Source organism: Egretta garzetta, unplaced genomic scaffold, assembly GCF_000687185.1.
Source record: "Egretta garzetta isolate BGI_Z169 unplaced genomic scaffold, ASM68718v1 scaffold54, whole genome shotgun sequence".
Lineage (NCBI taxonomy): Eukaryota > Metazoa > Chordata > Aves > Pelecaniformes > Ardeidae > Egretta > Egretta garzetta.
In genome coordinates this window covers 642,366-659,368 of record NW_009259313.1, presented here as the reverse complement: position 1 = coordinate 659,368, position 17,003 = coordinate 642,366, and the positions used below count along the sequence as shown (strand labels likewise).

At 37.6% G+C, this 17,003-nt stretch overlaps 1 protein-coding gene across 1 annotated transcript in view; it reads left to right on the top strand.

Annotated features, from left to right (window-relative positions):
* Positions 1 to 17,003, top strand: part of LTBP1 (latent transforming growth factor beta binding protein 1) — a 184,834-nt gene that overhangs the window by 60,810 nt on the left and 107,021 nt on the right. Inside the window, exons 4-5 of the mRNA XM_009636439.2 lie at positions 11,972 to 12,196; positions 15,623 to 15,900. Of these exons, the coding sequence (XP_009634734.1) occupies positions 11,972 to 12,196; positions 15,623 to 15,900 (503 nt within the window). The remainder of the gene's footprint in view (positions 1 to 11,971; positions 12,197 to 15,622; positions 15,901 to 17,003) is intronic.

Below are 17,003 nucleotides of genomic sequence, written 5' to 3'. Positions count from 1 at the left end.
ATCTCAGCTTAAATATCTATTATTGAATTGCCAGAAATGGTAAGGATGCTGATGCCCCTGGCCACTGTCAGCTTTACTGCTTCTGTGGTCTTCAGAGTCTTTGCATAACAGAAGCGTGACCACATGGCTTAAATGTTTCTTGGGACATTTTGCCATTTTGTCTGATGGTAACCAGCTAGTTTGATGTCTAAGAGCAGCTCTTTTTTCTGCCTTACACTTCTGGGTGTTATTACTTTCTTACTCTATGCAAGAGTCCAGTACATTTCTTGGAAACAGCCTGATAGGAGAATGGTGTCAGAGCAGAGGATCAGTTAAGTGAGTTCATCAGATTGTAACAGTGCATGAGCACTAACAGCTTAGTGTCATTATGGTCAAGTTACTCCTTATACCTGTAGTCTTTAAAGGTGGGTAATGCTGCTCAGCTGACACCAGAAAGGAAGGGTATAGCTTGGAAAGGTCCTATAGCAACAAAGATGCTTGTTGTTTGTTGTTATCCATCCTTCTGTTGAATTCTTCTCTGTTGAACGCAGACATGTTACGACATTAACTAATACATATTAGTGTTAAGCATCCTCAGGCACGTGTATGCTATACAGAGGAGTAAGAGCCTTAAAAGCACTGGGAACATAGGAAGGGTTAGTTTTCATCAGACAACTAGGCATCTTGATTTCAGTGTTCCCAGTTTGACAATGGCAATTAGTAAGTTATGCAGGACTGCTTAAAATGATACCTATCAAGTCTTTGTGCTGCAACATACTATTTTGCAATCTGTTTACATTTTGTATTCTGCAGGAAATTGGTTTAAGAAAGATGGTTTTAAAAAAAGTCTTGCTAACTTGCTAGACTTTCAAACCCAGCCTTTCCTAGAGATTTTATTTCAGCTGCATGTCTTGCAGAAAGAGGAAAATTGATATCAACACACTCCAGAAATCTGAAGAAATGCCTGGAGTAGCTTTTTCTATATGTGTTAGCATCATTATCAAGGGTCTGATACTGGCCATTTGTAATGCATTAATTCCTGATAAACAGCAACTAGTGGATTTTTTTCTTCCTTAGTATACTGATTCTAGGCCTAACTCTTGTGTTATATTCAATATATCAGGGTCTTCTCTAACAAAATCAAAAGATTTGCCAAATATGATCAGGGTAGGAGTGAGTCATCCCCTAACACTCTGTCTATCCCCTTGCCTCTAAAAATAGTGTCTGAATCATCTCAGATATTGAGAATATTGGAACCAGATTTAGCAAAGAGTGACTGTGAGCATCATGCCTGTTAGTGAGCCAGAATCATCCTGTCAATCACTTCTCAACTACCATAATTTTTGCTATACCCTTTTTGTGTTGAGTAACCACAGCTTTAGGTCATTTTCCATGGCAGAGCACTCCTTTCATTTTTCTGATAGCATTTGAATATTCTAGTATTGTTTTTCAGCCATTCCATTCTTTCCACACTGTACCAGTTTAATAGTTTTTTGGCAGCCCTGGGTCAGGTGGTGCTCATTTCCGTCACCTACACACAGGCCTACAGTTGCATTTGACATGTCTGAGGATAGCTGGCTTATCACATGAGCTTGGAAGGATGTGATACAGGCCCTATGAGACTCCCACGCCCTTTGGACCTGCATTGAGGGGTGAATGAAACACATGGGGGCACATCAGGTGTCTCTTGGTTGACTTTGTACACATCTTCAAGTCACTAACATCCAGCTCTTCTTCCTGAGGTGTTCTAAAGTACTGAGTTTAAAACTGAGGAAGACATATGAGTAGTACGGTGAAATTGTCTTGTGCATGTTCATTCTGGATTTCTTGCTGATCATGATGCTCACTCAACAAATGAATATTTCTCTAAAATGTATTGCAACCTTGTCCTTGGTGATCTGAACCTGCTCCCCAGCTTTCAGTATCAGGATCTCCCATAGTTGACAATGTAGCCTCCATTAAAGAATGACTGATACTGCACTATTGATGTGCTTTTATAATGGAAAACTGAGACAGTGGGACAAGCATGCAGACTGAGACAGCTTAAATGTCAGCATCTACATATGAGGTACATGTTGAAACTTACACTGCAGTCAATGGAGATTTAGAAATTTGTTCAACTCACTCTAATACAGACACTAAGGCAATACCTACTTGACTCTGTTTTTCCTTGGATGGGATCTCACAGCTTTCAATTCCCAGTGAAGACAGCATCCCTCCCCCTTTTTCATAAGTAGACAGTTCTTTTCTAGTGTATACTTAATTTGTTACACTTGCTGCACCTTATTTACAGTGAGTTGACATTACCATGAAGTGATGCTAATTGGTAGACAGCCTTTCAGCAGCTCAAATAAAGCTCAATTACTCATGGAGATAATGATCATCCCAGAAGCTGAGCCTGTACTAGCAGCTGAGTTGGAGAATGAATTCTAAATAGAAAGTTTGGTGTTGGGATATATGAAAATGTAAAATGCCTGAAGATGTAGGTGATATGATTTTGTGATGCTTTCTTCTACTGGTCTTCCTTGGTGATTGCTGTGTAGTGCTGCATTAAGTAGAATCACAGACATTCCTCCAGTTAGGCTTTCAGGTACGACATGATTTGTTAAAGCTCGGTGCTGATAGTGGTATATGGAGGAGTTTGAAAAGAACTAGTAAAGTACCATTTTGTTTAGAGAGATACATCTTCCAAAATTGTGAGAACAACAGCGAAAACATTAAGAGAATAGTCAGACTGCATTCTAGGCATTTATTTTATTTTAAATGTATTAGTCTAGATCTGTAATAGAATTAAAAAACCCAACTGTTGTAGTTCCTGATTTTGGAACTATGTTGTCAGCAGCCTGAAAATGGTAATGGCTGCAAAAGACATAGTATAACTGTAAGGTTTTTCTTCATTAATGTAAACATGCAGCAACTTAAAAATAACTGAATTGATAAATTCTCAAATAGCCGTAGGCATGATGACAGCTGTTGGGCTTCCTTAGTGCAATGTCTCTCTTTAAAAAAAATTTTAATATGTGCAGTATGGCCTTTCATGGAGTTTTTTTAGAAGTCTTCTAGAGCAAGTGCAATTCCCTAGGATTCTTGGCAGCATATCTTAAAGTGTAAAATCATGCCTGTCCAGATGGCTTTAGTTGACTACTACTTGCTGTTCTGCTCAGTGATTCTCAACTCTACTGAGCTCAGTTGTGAGACTAGATTCAAGCTAAGAACAGTGCTCTGAATCCAATCCTCAAAGCTACCTGCATTTTTCTCTAAATCTTCATATATGATTTTTCTTCTGTAAGGTTTCTTTGATAAAAGAAAATTAAAAGTAGAATTGGAGAAAATTCTACTTTGGAGAAAAAAATATGGAAAAGCATGAAAAGATTAGAATGACTTTTGGAAGTGTTCAGTCGTGATTCAGCAAGGAAGAAGGAAGAGAGCAACCTGCTTTTGTAATGATGAGTGGGACATGGGGGGATCGCTGATGACAAATGGAAGGGGGGAAAATGGTGATAAGTATAAATTTAAAGTTATTAAATACAGAAAGTTGGTAAGGCTAGCTAAAGAATTCATAGAAATACATTCCAGTGCAGATATTAAATATTACATGAGAAGAAGCCCAGTAGTGGTACAGGAGATAACATACAACAGACACACTTATAAAATTGTTACTGCTGATAAAATCAAAGCAGAAGGACTCAGTAACTACTTGCTTTGTGTGTGCAATGTCCAACATGTGCATCACACATCTGGAATGTTAGTAACTAGAACTACTGGTTAGAGATGGTTTCAGAGGAGATGTAGGTACCATCTAGTACATGAGAGCTGTTAAATTCAAGACAGTGATCTTAATAAAGGGGCTGAAAGGGAGAAATCTCAGGTTTTGTGGGAAGGATACAATATTCTTTCCTCTTCTTCAAAAATGTAGGTCCACGTTGGATCAATAAAAACTGGATTTCAAAAATATGTATCAATTTCAAAGTGTGAGAGAGATCTGTAAGTAGCCTTCTGGTTACATTAATGAGCCTTTTAGGTAGAGGAAAAGAGAATCTCGTCCTCAACAACACTTAGTCCCTCTCAGAAAGGGCCCAGGCATACCATTTTTAACAGCATGTCCTTGGAAATTGGAAAACAAATGCTGTACTATACCACTGGCAGGAGATGGAGGCTAAAATTCTTTTCTCCTTAATTGCTCTGCCTGGATTCCTCACACTTAAATACGAGTATTTCATCTGTTCTGTCATAGTGTAACACAACGAGGGATGCATTTCTAGGACAGTTTATCTTCTGCCTAGAGCAACCCATTTTTAAAAGTCCCATGTTCTCATAATGTTTAGAAATTTAGGGTGCTCTTTGCAGCAAAAAAATCATTCAAAGACTCATGTATCCTTGTTAGTAGTTTCTGGATAAAGAAGTAGTTTTATGTGAAAGGCAGGTGTGTACATCTGTGTGTGGCATGTACACAGATCTCCTTGCTCTGGGATTTTTAGAGGCAGCCTGCTGCTTTGGTCTTCTTGACAGAGCCACAAGTGGTTGCAGTTGGGTTAGAGCAGAGCAAAGACAGTTGTCATTACCTGAATGCGATTTATTCTCTCGCTCAAGAATTTCATAGTAGTTGAGTTCATCCTTGGACTCTGATGTTTGCTTGCATCTTTAATGTTAACAGTCTTGAAATGTTATGTGCACTCAACTGCAAACCAGTGAAATGACCCCTAGGGAGAGAGAGAGATAAATAATAGGTGATTATATATAATTCCTGAGAGATGTCATTATTCTGTATTTATCCCTACTGTTATGTGGGGGTGGGGTTTTAATAATTTTATCAGTGTAAATGTAAGAAAATTTTACCTACAGAAAATAATATTTCTGTGCAGAAAAGACTGTATTTTGGAACTATTAAACTTGAGTCAGGACTATTCTTCGTGGCTAACTCTCTTGATTTTCTTTGAGACTTTTTTTTTTTTAAATGTGCGTGATCTAGACAGGAATAACAGCACAAAGCTTGTTTATTTTAGCAATAACTTGGTTTCCTTGTCTGGGTAAACAGCAGTACTTATGATCCCATTCCCAAGTGGGGCTGCATTACTTTGTTCAAGATCCCTTGCTAATAATGGTTTAAAAATATAAGGCAATTTCTAATGAAGTCAGTGACCATGTTAATTCACAATAGTGGAGAACCCAGTTTAGTAGCTCCGTATTTTTTCTTATCATACCATTAGGTTTGAGGTAGGTTCCTGTTTGAAATTTTTCCCTGCAGTGTTGCAGATCTTGCTTCTTTCCAGAGGAAACATCTTGCAGTGCCTTCAGTATTGTGTTTACCACTTAAGGATGATTTCTATTAGTGTATTGTAGTGTACAGAGTAAAAAAAAATTGTTAATAAGATCCTTGTTATAATATTTACGCATCTGCTGATAAACAACGTGAAGGTGATGGTATAAGGGACCACATTTGATATAGTTCCTCTGCATCACTCTGGTCAGAAGTCTGGTGTAGCAGAACATACCACCTTGAATGACATGAAGTAGGTTTTTTCTACTTGTGAACATTTTCAGTTGTTTTATTTCTTTCTCACTGAACAAATTTGAACGTTAATGTACCCACTGAAATGACTACTGCATTTTTTTCTTAAGTAGGTTTTTTTAATAAGAATGAAGACTTGGGAGTTCATATGTGAAGGCATACGCGTAACAGCTTTGAATATATTATGTTGATGATAATTATAACTACAGAAGCACAGAATAAGGAGAAGTAAAATTTTGGGACTGTATCAACAAACCAGATTTTGGTGTTGTTCACAAATTATATCCATGAAGTCTGATAACAGTCTCCAATAATAAAGAAAAGTACTTCAGCAGGGATGTTCTTTGAAGGATGCCCCTTACCTATACTATTGTATTGTCTGTCATGCCTACTAATTTACAGTTATTCGTTGTAAAAATATTATATGTTTAAATTCATGCCGTTTGGGGGAATCTGTATTTGTGTAAGCTAATTTAAAACTAATTAAGCTAGTAGTAGACTAAGTGAAACTACTTCGTTGAGGGATTTCTACATGACAACTCTTTCACTGTATTTTTCACTTGGTATCTTTTTGGTGTACCCAACTGAGAAAGCGTGCACTATTGTTCTACCCACCTTTCCTGCACTGATTTTCCAATAACACTCTTTACTTTTACAAGTGTCTCTTGAAATACAATTGCATGTTACTATGCATATTATAGGGCATTAATCTACCCGAGTTCATGCCTTATACTTAAGCCATTGTTTATGCACAAGATTGCATTCAACAAAGGAAACCAGAGGAGAGCCTCGAAACGTTTTTCCCTTCTTGTTGAATAAATACTAGAGATTTCATTAAAAAGTGCTGTGATGGGGAGGCACATCATGGAATGATGATCATTCCCCACACCATGCTGCCATTTGTCACGTACCCAAACTCCCCTCTCAGCAGTAGCAGGGAGCAGCCATCTCTGCAGACTTGCTTGTGTCTGGAACCAGATCTGGTGCTGTCTTCGCTCTTTAGATCAGTGAATAGCAGGGGTACGTAACAAGGGATTTGTGGGTGGTAACTAGGCTATTCCCATGAGCAGGGTGTCACTTCCCTGTTTGCAGTGGTGAGCAGAAAAGAACATTTTTCATCTGCTTTTGGAGCTCTCACCATCAGATTTACTTTTAAAAATTGTGTTTGGTTGTTGCAATAGAATGTTTCTCTTAAAAGTTGTCAAAATACAACCATTAGGATAAATTCAGAGGTGAATATAGAGGTGGTATACTATTAAATCAAGGCCACTTTAAAGCTGCTTTTCTTTTCTCCCTCTGCTTCCCAAAGCAGAAGTTTGTAATAACAAGATTCTCTTAATCCTACTTTAAAAAATAAACTAGTTATTTGGTTACTGAACATAGAATTATTTCTAAACACCTCTGAATTACAACAAGGAATCTGAAGTGAAAACCATTTAGGATGAAGTAGTTAGAAAATTGAGGGACACCAAGAAGGATGTGGTGCAAAAAAAAAAAAAAAAAAAAAAAAAAAGGAGGAGAATAGGGAAGAATCTGAACTGGAGGATAGCATCATTGCTGTAGCTCATGCCTCTGTGCCTTTTGTGGGTTACTGTTAGAGTTTCTGCAATCAGAAAGCAGAAGAAAGTTTGGAGTGATTGCATGGATCTATATACAGCAGTACCTCTGGGTTTCAATTTATACTCAAAATGTATGGTGTTTAGGGGCACTACATTATAAGAGTGTTGTATTGGTGTGCTTCCCCTCAGTGAATGTCATCCCTTCTTTCCTATGAAAAATGGTGTTTGGGAGATCTGCGTGCTAGTCCCTGCACTTTCTCTATGCTTAGTAACGGCATGGAAGAAAGATGCCCAAATAGCTGTGGGGCATGTAATAATCCTGGATAACCATGTAGTACTCGGAGACAAAATTAATCTGCGGATTCATGATGTATCTAGTGGAAATATTGTAATCTAACGAGCAGTTTAAGGTTTTCCTTGGAGAGCCTGTTGATGTAATTGAATAGTGCTTACACTTGAATAGTAGATAGCGTGTAAGTAGAAAAGGCAAGGGGTGGTGAGGGAAAGCAAGACAGAAACTTGCATGCTCCCTGAGGTGTTAAAAAAAAAAAAAAGGCATTTGGAGAGTCAGATGAGGAACATTTCAAAACTCATCTTCATTTTCTTCAGCACTGGTTACAGGAAGGGAGTTTCCATCCATCCTAAGGGCTTGTTTGGGTAAGTGTGGTCTATTTTTTAAGGATTAGGAGGATTTAGGTGCTTGGAAGTTGTGTTGTTACACATTATTTTGATTAAATGGAAACATTCGGACTTGATTAAATTAGTTTATCTGGAGCTGTTCAAGGTTGTTTGAATATCTTGAAAACAAATTAGATGATGTAATTACACGGACAAACTGTATATCAGTGGTTTTCTAGCTTCTTTGCTGATGATTTCATGCCCTATTCTTGTGTTTCCAACCCGTAGCCATGGCAGCTTTAACAGGATTCACGTTGCAAATGTTCCTTTTCTGTGCATTCTGCCTTTCAGAGACTACCTGTCGGGGCACCTTGATGCACCTTCTCTGCTTGGCTCATTTTGAGCAGCGATACCCACTAAGCTGTGCCAGGCTGGGGAGAATTAAGGCCTTTGGATGCCAGGGATATCAAAACTTATTATTACCAATTAATTGCCCAAGGATGATAAGAATGCTTAAAATGTCTGTAATTCCTTAAACCTGTCTCTACATTTCTAAAGGATGAATGTTCATTTCTATTAAGAAATTGTTAAATTTGTTCAGTTGTATGTTGGCTGATCCTTAAGAGGCCGTTGAGTGACTTGGTTTACAGCAGATCTGAATGAAGAATTTGTTGCCTTTCTTAGGTCCATTAATGCTTTCTTTGTTTTGTTTGTAAGATACCGGCATGTGAACTGAAATTTCTTCTCATCTTGTGCAGACCTATCTCCACATTTTTATCAGGGTCTGAGCAGCTAGAGGATTTCACACCATAATGGATATTTTTATTTCCTTTTTTTTTTTTTTTTTTTTTTTCCTTTTCAGAGGAAATGGCAACAGCCCAGTGAGAACCAGGCTCCAGTGCACCCTTTGTCTGAATACCAGTTGTGAACATATGTGCAAACCCAGTGTCTTCTAATGGTGTCTCCCAGCACATGGGTCTGGGGTTCGTCAGGAGTATGCCCTATGCCTCTGGCAGTGTTCAGCCATTATGTTTGTTTAAGTTCTTTAACCTCAACGACAAAACAAAACAAAGCAAAAAACTTTCATCAGAAGTTGAGCTGTTCAAACATACCCTGGCTTTATATCCTGTTCCTATCTTAAGTGGTCCTTTCCCCGGGGCTCTTTGGTCTTTGTTAACCTGAGATTCCCAGAGCCTTGTCAAGGAAAAGTAGCGTTTCCTTTCTCTGGCTTTTTGGAGGCTTACTCTCCTTCAGCTCACTTTTCTCAAATGGTCTTTGTGTAATTCCAGCTCTTGTGAAGTTGTGTGCCTGTGATTTCCAGCGCTGGTGTCATAATCAAAAGTAGCCGTTTCTCCTGGCCATAAAAACTATCTGAGGAAGCATCGCAGTTAGTGGGTGTATGTGCTGATTATGCCTATTTAAAATTATTAGGTATTTTATTCGAACATGTTTCATTCTTCTCTTTTTTTTTTTTAAAGTTCTCATAATATTTGCCATTTGAGATTATCAAGTTTTCAGTTAGCGTGGCAATCACATCCTATTTGTTTTTACATGGCTGAGTATAACTTAGAATTGTATATTTCAGAATTTTTAATTTTTTTATTACAGAATTTTAAATTCTTAGAGTAGTTTTAATGTATTCTTGTATAAAGTTAATTTCTCGTACATTGGGCCAGACCTCAAGAGATGTCGACTAAGTGATTTGTACCATGTGATAAATCAGTTGACTGAGTGATTTGCACCACGTGATAATGTGGGCAGCTTGGAATTTTTATTTTCTGCCATATGTAAATACTGAGAAATTAAACATTCTTCATTATTTACATCATGCTAGACCTTTCAGAGGCGTTTGTTCGCACTTATTTGCACAAGTTATTTGTGTGAGTATCCAGAGCAAGTAGTTATGAAAAGGGACATGAATGAACTCTTTTCTATTGGTATTTTCCTTGCCAGTATTTTTAAAACAAACTTTTGTTTGCTTGAAAGCCAAGCTTTTCACGTGCCTATTCACTGCTCGGCAGGCTCCTGCAGGAGAGGAGAGCCTGGAGAGTGCTCAGTAAATGCAGAGATACCCATGCAACATGGCCTTCCAGACACCAACTGCCTTATAGAAACAGGAGCTCGGAAGAAAGTAATTTATTCTGATGGAAATACTGGGTATATTTACATTGTTGAAAAGCTGTATTTTGCATGTTACCTTGTTGCCTCAAGGCTGGAGAGGGCAGGAAGAAAATCTATGGGATAGGCTTCTTGCACTCAAAGAATTCCTCAGTGAGATTATTTCCGTTTGCCTTTGTTTCACTGTACTTCTTCCAAACACCAAATTGCCATCCCCTTAACGCTACTTTACACTATTTAATTGTACAATGTTACTTTTGCAGGAAAACCACCTTAGCTTTCAACCTTGCTCAAGCAGATCTTTACACGTGCCTAAATTTCTTTGTATGTTGTCGCCATTGCAGTAAACCTGCTCATTTGTGTCTGCTCAGGGAGAAATGGTATGAGAGAGAGGGATAGCTGCCATACATTGATTACTGCTGTGATCAAAAATCCTTCATTTTTGCCCTGAAGTAACAGCCATTCTGTAAGGATGTCTTTTATACAGTCAGATAAAGTCCCAACAGCTTTGGGACCCAAAAAGTGAGGCTGTTGTTGGCGTGAACGGTCTTCCAAAGTCAATTAGGACTTTTAGTTAGCACAGTGCTACAGCTTGAACTACTTTCAGTCAGTTTATATGAAATGAAAATATAAGATAAGATGGGGAAAAATATTAAATATACATTTGCAGAACAGAGTGGAAAAACAATTCTGGCTGTTTACATTTGTGTGTGGACCTCTCTGGTGATGAGGCAGCACCGTTCCGGACCCTGCCAATATAATGTGAGGGTGCTCTGTGACGAGCTGGGCTGGTTGTGCTGTTTCTTGAGCACTCTTCCTGGGCCAAGCAAATTATGCAGCTGGGTTGGAACTCCTTGGGCTGCTGAATGTCCTACTTTTGTCTTCTTGCGACACACAACACACAGGTTCCTTTTCTAATACTGATGTTTTATGGTATTAATAATAGCAATAGGCTGAGGTTGTCCAGAGATTACATCACTTGGAATAACAAGCACTAGGTTCCTAATTACCTTGCATTATCTACAGTTCCTCATTTTTCTTGTAATTCAATATAGACTGAGCAATACCAATACAGAAAAATTCCATAATTGTTGCAAAGTCCTTATTTATTTATTTTTACAGTCAGAATCTTATCTTAAAGCTGACAAATGGATACTGTATGCTATTTCTCAAAAAAATCTTGGATTTCTGAACAAATGACCTTAGTTTGTGTCAAACAAAAACTTACACTATTTCTCCTGTTGTTTTTACATCATTTAGTTCTTGAAAATGTTGACAGCTCAACTGGATTATGGGTGATTGTAAAGTCCCACATCCTATTTTTAGAAAGTGACGAATCATTCCTATTATTCTTGTTTGTATCTCTGAGTTAAGGAATATTTTTCATTCAATGTTGACATTTTTCATGTTTCATCTGATAATTTATATTGCTGTAAATGTGCAAGTACTAGCTGGTGCAGAATTACCCTTGCCTTTATATTGGAGTTAAAGTATTTTAATACTTTGGGATTTGTCTCTGAAATCGTTTGAGTAGAATCTCTCGACATTTTTATGATCTTCCTGGGTGGGGATACAAATTAGCTTCTTTTATCTGAGAGATAAATGTTAAGCAAAAATCTAGATAAGATTCAATGAGGTATGTTTTTCCAGAGAACAGCCAAGGCTTACAGTGAAAATATAAAATTTGTCCCCGGTACTGTCTACTTTCTGGTGAGTTTTTCCCCGGTCTTCCAGGGAAGTGTAGGTGGCCCAAGATTTTCAGAAATGGGAGGCTGATTAAATAAGAACACCTACACCGAAGTGTGAACAAGAGATGCAGCCAGGCACCATATTAATTTAGCATCTTGCTTAATAGCATAATGAACTAAAATAGCTGGGATTTCTAAGGGAAATGTTTCTGTTTGCCATGTTTGTCATGGAAAGAAGATGCAAACCAGGCAGAGGTCAAAAGGAAGGTTTGTCATGGCGAGAAAATGTGAACCAGGCAGAGAACACAAAGAGGGAGAGGGAAGTGGTTCTACCACAAGGCAATTAAGAGTGCATGTCAGATGGGTAGTTATTCTTCAGATGTCAGAACAAAGGGCCCCAGCCCTATTCCTTTCCTCCTCGACTTCAGTGTGATATGTGATCAGATAATACTAAAGCTAAAGTCATTAAGGAATTTTTTTTTTTTCTGTTTTCATTTCAGTTATTTGCCACCTTCCATGCATGAATGGAGGCCAATGCAGTTCTAGAGATAAATGCCAGTGCCCTCCTAATTACACCGGTAAACTTTGTCAGATCCCTGTGCAGACTGCCAATACTCCAAAACTGTACCATCACCCACAACAGGTGAACAAGGCTGTAGGATCGCAAATTATCCACTCTACTCATACTTTACCACTGACGATGTCAGGACAGCAAGGTGTAAAAGGTAACTTTTTTCTTGATCAGTATTTTTTTCCTTTGGAGTTGATTTTATTAACTAATTTGGGGTATCCAACCAGTAACAAGAGCGATCTGTCTACGTAGTTTGAACCTTGACACCGCAACTTGAATCATGAGCTCACCAGAAGGAATGGAAAGTATTTTGCTCAATGACTAAAATAATAAGAAATAATATCGCTATTGAAAAGAGCTTATAAGTAAATTTACTTCGCTTTATGGTGGAATTTAATGCAGATTGCAGAGTCAAAGGATAATTCAGGGGGCTTCTTCCAGGAGTGTAGACCTGTTCAGAAAAGAGAATGACTGAGGCTGAACAGAGTCCATAAATTGCAGTACACATAGATAGAAAGTTGCAGGTGAGTCCATGGTTACTAGTGGGGGGAGGAGACAGGGCTTTTCAACATAACAAAATTTAAATCCGATGTAAAGCTAAAAATATGTTTATCTTTGTAGTGTCATTTGGTGGAGTCCTGTAAGTTAATTTTGTGGTGAACTTTTTAATGTAGACAGGCTAGTTATATGACCTGGAAAGAATGTTCTATTTAACAATATAGTAGAAAAAAAGGTAAGGATTTCCTGCTGCTAGTGTGGTGAAGAAGGCAGAGGATCAGAAACAAGAAAAGCTGTGAAGCTAATCAAATCTTGCCCAGTCAAAGAAAGTTAGTCAGCTTCAGGTTTCCATTTCCCCTAATACTTGTTTGTGAGGTGACAACTTCTGATGACCTTGAAGAGGACCGTTGAATTTGTTTCCTGTGTGTCCTATGACTCTAGGTAGCATTTTATCTGGGTGAGCTCCTGTCCTTACGGAGAGACCCCTGCAGTTCAGTTTCACAACATGAATTAGTGTGAAATTTGTTTGTTTGAATACCCAGATGGATTTTTTTTTTCTTCACTCGTCAAGTGTAATTTTACAATTACCTCTCCAAGACTGCTACCTTAAAATAAAAAAAAAAAAATGGGAAAAGATGTGAGGAGGTTCAGTTATTGGCAACTAGTTCCTGAATAACTTTGCTAAAAGAGGCCAAACTAGTTATATGTTTGTGATAAATATAATCTAACATAGTAATTCTGTTTTCAGACAGGGACATAGCTGTGAAGGAAGTGTTGACAGTATCCTTCTGGAAACACAATATTTTATAAATGCTTTTAAGTATCTGCTCCATCTTTTCAATGGATTTGTTCTCTAGAGACTGCTACCCAGTCCATAAGGAAATAGTTTCCACTGACATGTTGGAGTATTAGTCCCTAAAGCTCCCCAGAACTTTTCTGACTCAAAAAAAAAAAGGGGGGGGGGGGGGGGGGAGTGAGAGGGGATTTCTGTGACTGTTTAATTACAGATCAAATTATTTTAGACAATATGGTGGACCATAATAAAAAATTTTAAGATAATAGCTGTTCTTTGGATTTAGAGTTGCTGTCTTAAAAGACATGATAGGTTTCTCATTGCTAAAGAGTCTGACATCTTGAATATTTTTTTTCCTGATCATCCTCATCAGAGCCATCAGCAGTCACAATGCCTTTTCTTCCCTTTCCATGCCCAAATGAGAATGTTGGATTGTGGAGAGAGGAATGTTTCATTTCTTTCCAGGAAAGAATAAAACAATTCATCCTGAAATGGCTGGCAGAAATAAAAATTAATCAGCACATCTAGGCAGTGATCCAAGACCTGGAGAGGATTGTGGTGATAATACTACATGGGAGGAACCAGCCTAAATTTGATATTTTCAACATCGGAATATCTCTAGGTGGATTGATAGAGTAATGCAGAACAATTCAATGATATCTTTTGAAGGCTAACATATTCTTTAGATTTACCAGCTGGAGAAACTAGTTGAAGGGATGCTTATTCATATATAAAAATGTATGATAAGTTGGGGCAATTTTTATTCTTTTCACAGTCAGGCTATGTTGTCTTGTCTTGCCCTGCAAAACCAGTCTTATAGCCTAAGAAGGGCCTTACTGCTTCTCCTTGTAATACTGAATCTTTTCCACGTGAGTTTACCTGTAACAGAACTCATGTAGCATAAATTTTGCTTGAAGGTGTTTTTTTGCTACAGGCGATATCTGAAGAGTCATTAAGGCCCTGCAGCTGTATTTTGCTGACTTCATGCTACCTTATTCCTGATGTTTCCGTCTGCAATATGTTGAAGATTTTCATAAATGAAACAGTGCAGGACAGAGTAAAAATAAGTTTGTTTCTTTTAAGGAATTTCTATGTGAGGCCAATTAATACTGAAAATGTGTCTAGAGAAATGAAAAAAAATGTGAAAAAACAAAAGTAATTTCTACAAAACACTAAAATTTTAAAGCAGCTAAAATAAATGAAATACGCTTCCTGGGAAGTGGAGCCGAGATTGAAATTTGTAGATAAGAATTGAAAATGCCTAATCCAAGTTCCAAAGAACAGTCTGGCCTCCTGGAGGCAAGGAAACAGTTGAGAAGACTCAACAATCCAGTATGCATTATAGAGAAAGTATGTTAAATTATGTTTGTTGGTTCTTGACGTTTGGAAGGGGTGTTACATCTAAAGGATTGGCTGGCCTCAGATAGTCTGTGCAGTACGTGCTGATGAGAGAGACCCAGCCAGACACAGTAAATGCGAACTTTGTTATGTAGCTTACAAGCTATACAACTTTTTGCACACATCTCTTCCCTGCCCCTCCCCAATAATGATTTGAGTTATATGTTTAAAGGGCGTTTTGTGTTTCAATGAAAAGAAGCTTGAGGGTCATAAACACTTCTGTGCACATTAAGTTGACTGGAGGGTCTCAGTCTGTACACCCAGACTTAAAGCTACAACTGTATTTAAAAATGGAAGTATCTGAAAAACATTTCCTCCCTCTTTATCTGCCAAATCCTGAATTCATAGTTCAGTGAAGGGAGTGGTGGTTTTAGATGGTTGAGATGCTGGCAAGCATTGCAGGGGCAAACTCAGGACTTGGCAGGTATATAAAGGTGAAGGGATGAAATCTGAAGCTTTTTCTGTGTTCCAGAGAAAGATGATGGATCTGAAAAAGAAAATAAAGCTTACTATATATCCAAAAATAACCCAGTGGAGTTTGAATTCTGGAACTTTGAATGGGATTCTTATTACACACTATGACCACAAATATTAATGTCACACCGGCCAATTTGGACATCCATGTTTATTTAGCAGTCTTTACAATGCTATAATGTCGTTCTTTCCTGTGTGAAGAGTTTTCATTTTCTGCTTTGTAAATGAGACTCTCTGCGTTCTTTCAAGTTTCTGTCTAACCCCAAAATTTGGGCTTTTTCTATATTTTGGTCACTTCAAGGCACTCTATAAAATTCTAACGTACAAAAAGGAGGTGTCTTAGAGGTGCCCATCATCTCTTTTTTGACATATTTTATTACCAATTTCTTTAATGTGTTTTTCCTTCAATTATTTTAGTGAAGTTCCCTCCTAACATAGTGAATATCCATGTGAAACATCCCCCTGAAGCTTCAGTTCAGATCCATCAAGTTTCAAGAATTGACAGCACATCAACAGGACAAAAAGCGAAAGTACCTCAGCCAGGACATCCACAGGTCTCTTACCAAGGTCTTCCGTATCAGAAGACCCAGAAAGGACATACTGCTTACACAAATCAACAACCCATTCCTCATATGTTTCCTGTTTCAGTTAAAACTCAGCTTGGACGCTGCTTCCAGGAGACTATTGGGACACAGGTAAGAAATGTTTACTAAGGGTTATGAGATAGGTAGCTTTAAAACAATATCATAACAGAATGAAAAAATTTTCACTAATCTCAGGGAAAGGATGCATTTGATTTTTTCCAAAAGAAAACTCTTGTGAGAATGGACTGTAAAATGTTTTACAAAGTAACATTTTTCTGAACCTCCTTCTCCTTCGAGCTAATGCTGTAACTTCTCCATTTATAAGCTATTTCTCCAAATTAAAAAACGTGACTTAAATCCTAGTTTCATCTCTCCTGAGTGAACAACTAAGGTTACACCATCTTCCACAGCTTGTACTGTCTTTCAGTTTAATGAGTCTTTTTGCATGTGTACCTCAACAGCCAGTAATTTTCAAGGAGTTGTAGTTTTCATTGAAATTCCTATTCAACAACTTCATGTGTTTCACAGTATTTTAGGCTACTGTTTTGAATCTGTTGAAGTGTGATCACTGAATGGGGTAGAAAAATCATGAAAGATTATTGAGTGTTTGCTAGAGCATTAAAACATTAGTTCGGTTTAAAATAATATGTTCACATCAGTTTTTACATATGACTGTTCAAAATTGCATATCTTATTCTTTCAGCTCTTAAAATATCTTTTAAGTGACACAGCATTATCATTTTTGCATATTTGCATATATACGTAAATTTACAGAAAGAGGAAAAAAGCATATGTAAAGAGATTGTAAAAAAAGTGAGTAAGACCCTGTTTATTGCTTATCACCTTGCCAAAATTTAACTTTTCAGATTTTTTTTTTTTTTATGCTGAATGCATGCCTCAGTCTGAAATTTTGTGGGAGATTTCAGAAAAATCACTTGCTTATTTTGAGGGATGATGTTAGAGAAGGAATTTGTGGCTTTACTCAGGCTAAAAAAAATAATTTATGACTGTTTCAATGAAGATTTGGATCATCTGTATGCTTTGAAGTAGAAACTTAAACTTATCACAAAGGCCACTCTGCTTTTGGTCCTCCCAGTAACATGCACCCAAAATTAGCCAATTTTCAAGCATCTAAAAATATATCTGTTTCTAATGCATTTCACAATCATTTGTTAGATGTTGGGAGCAAAATTCTCAAAAGATCTCACCTGCAC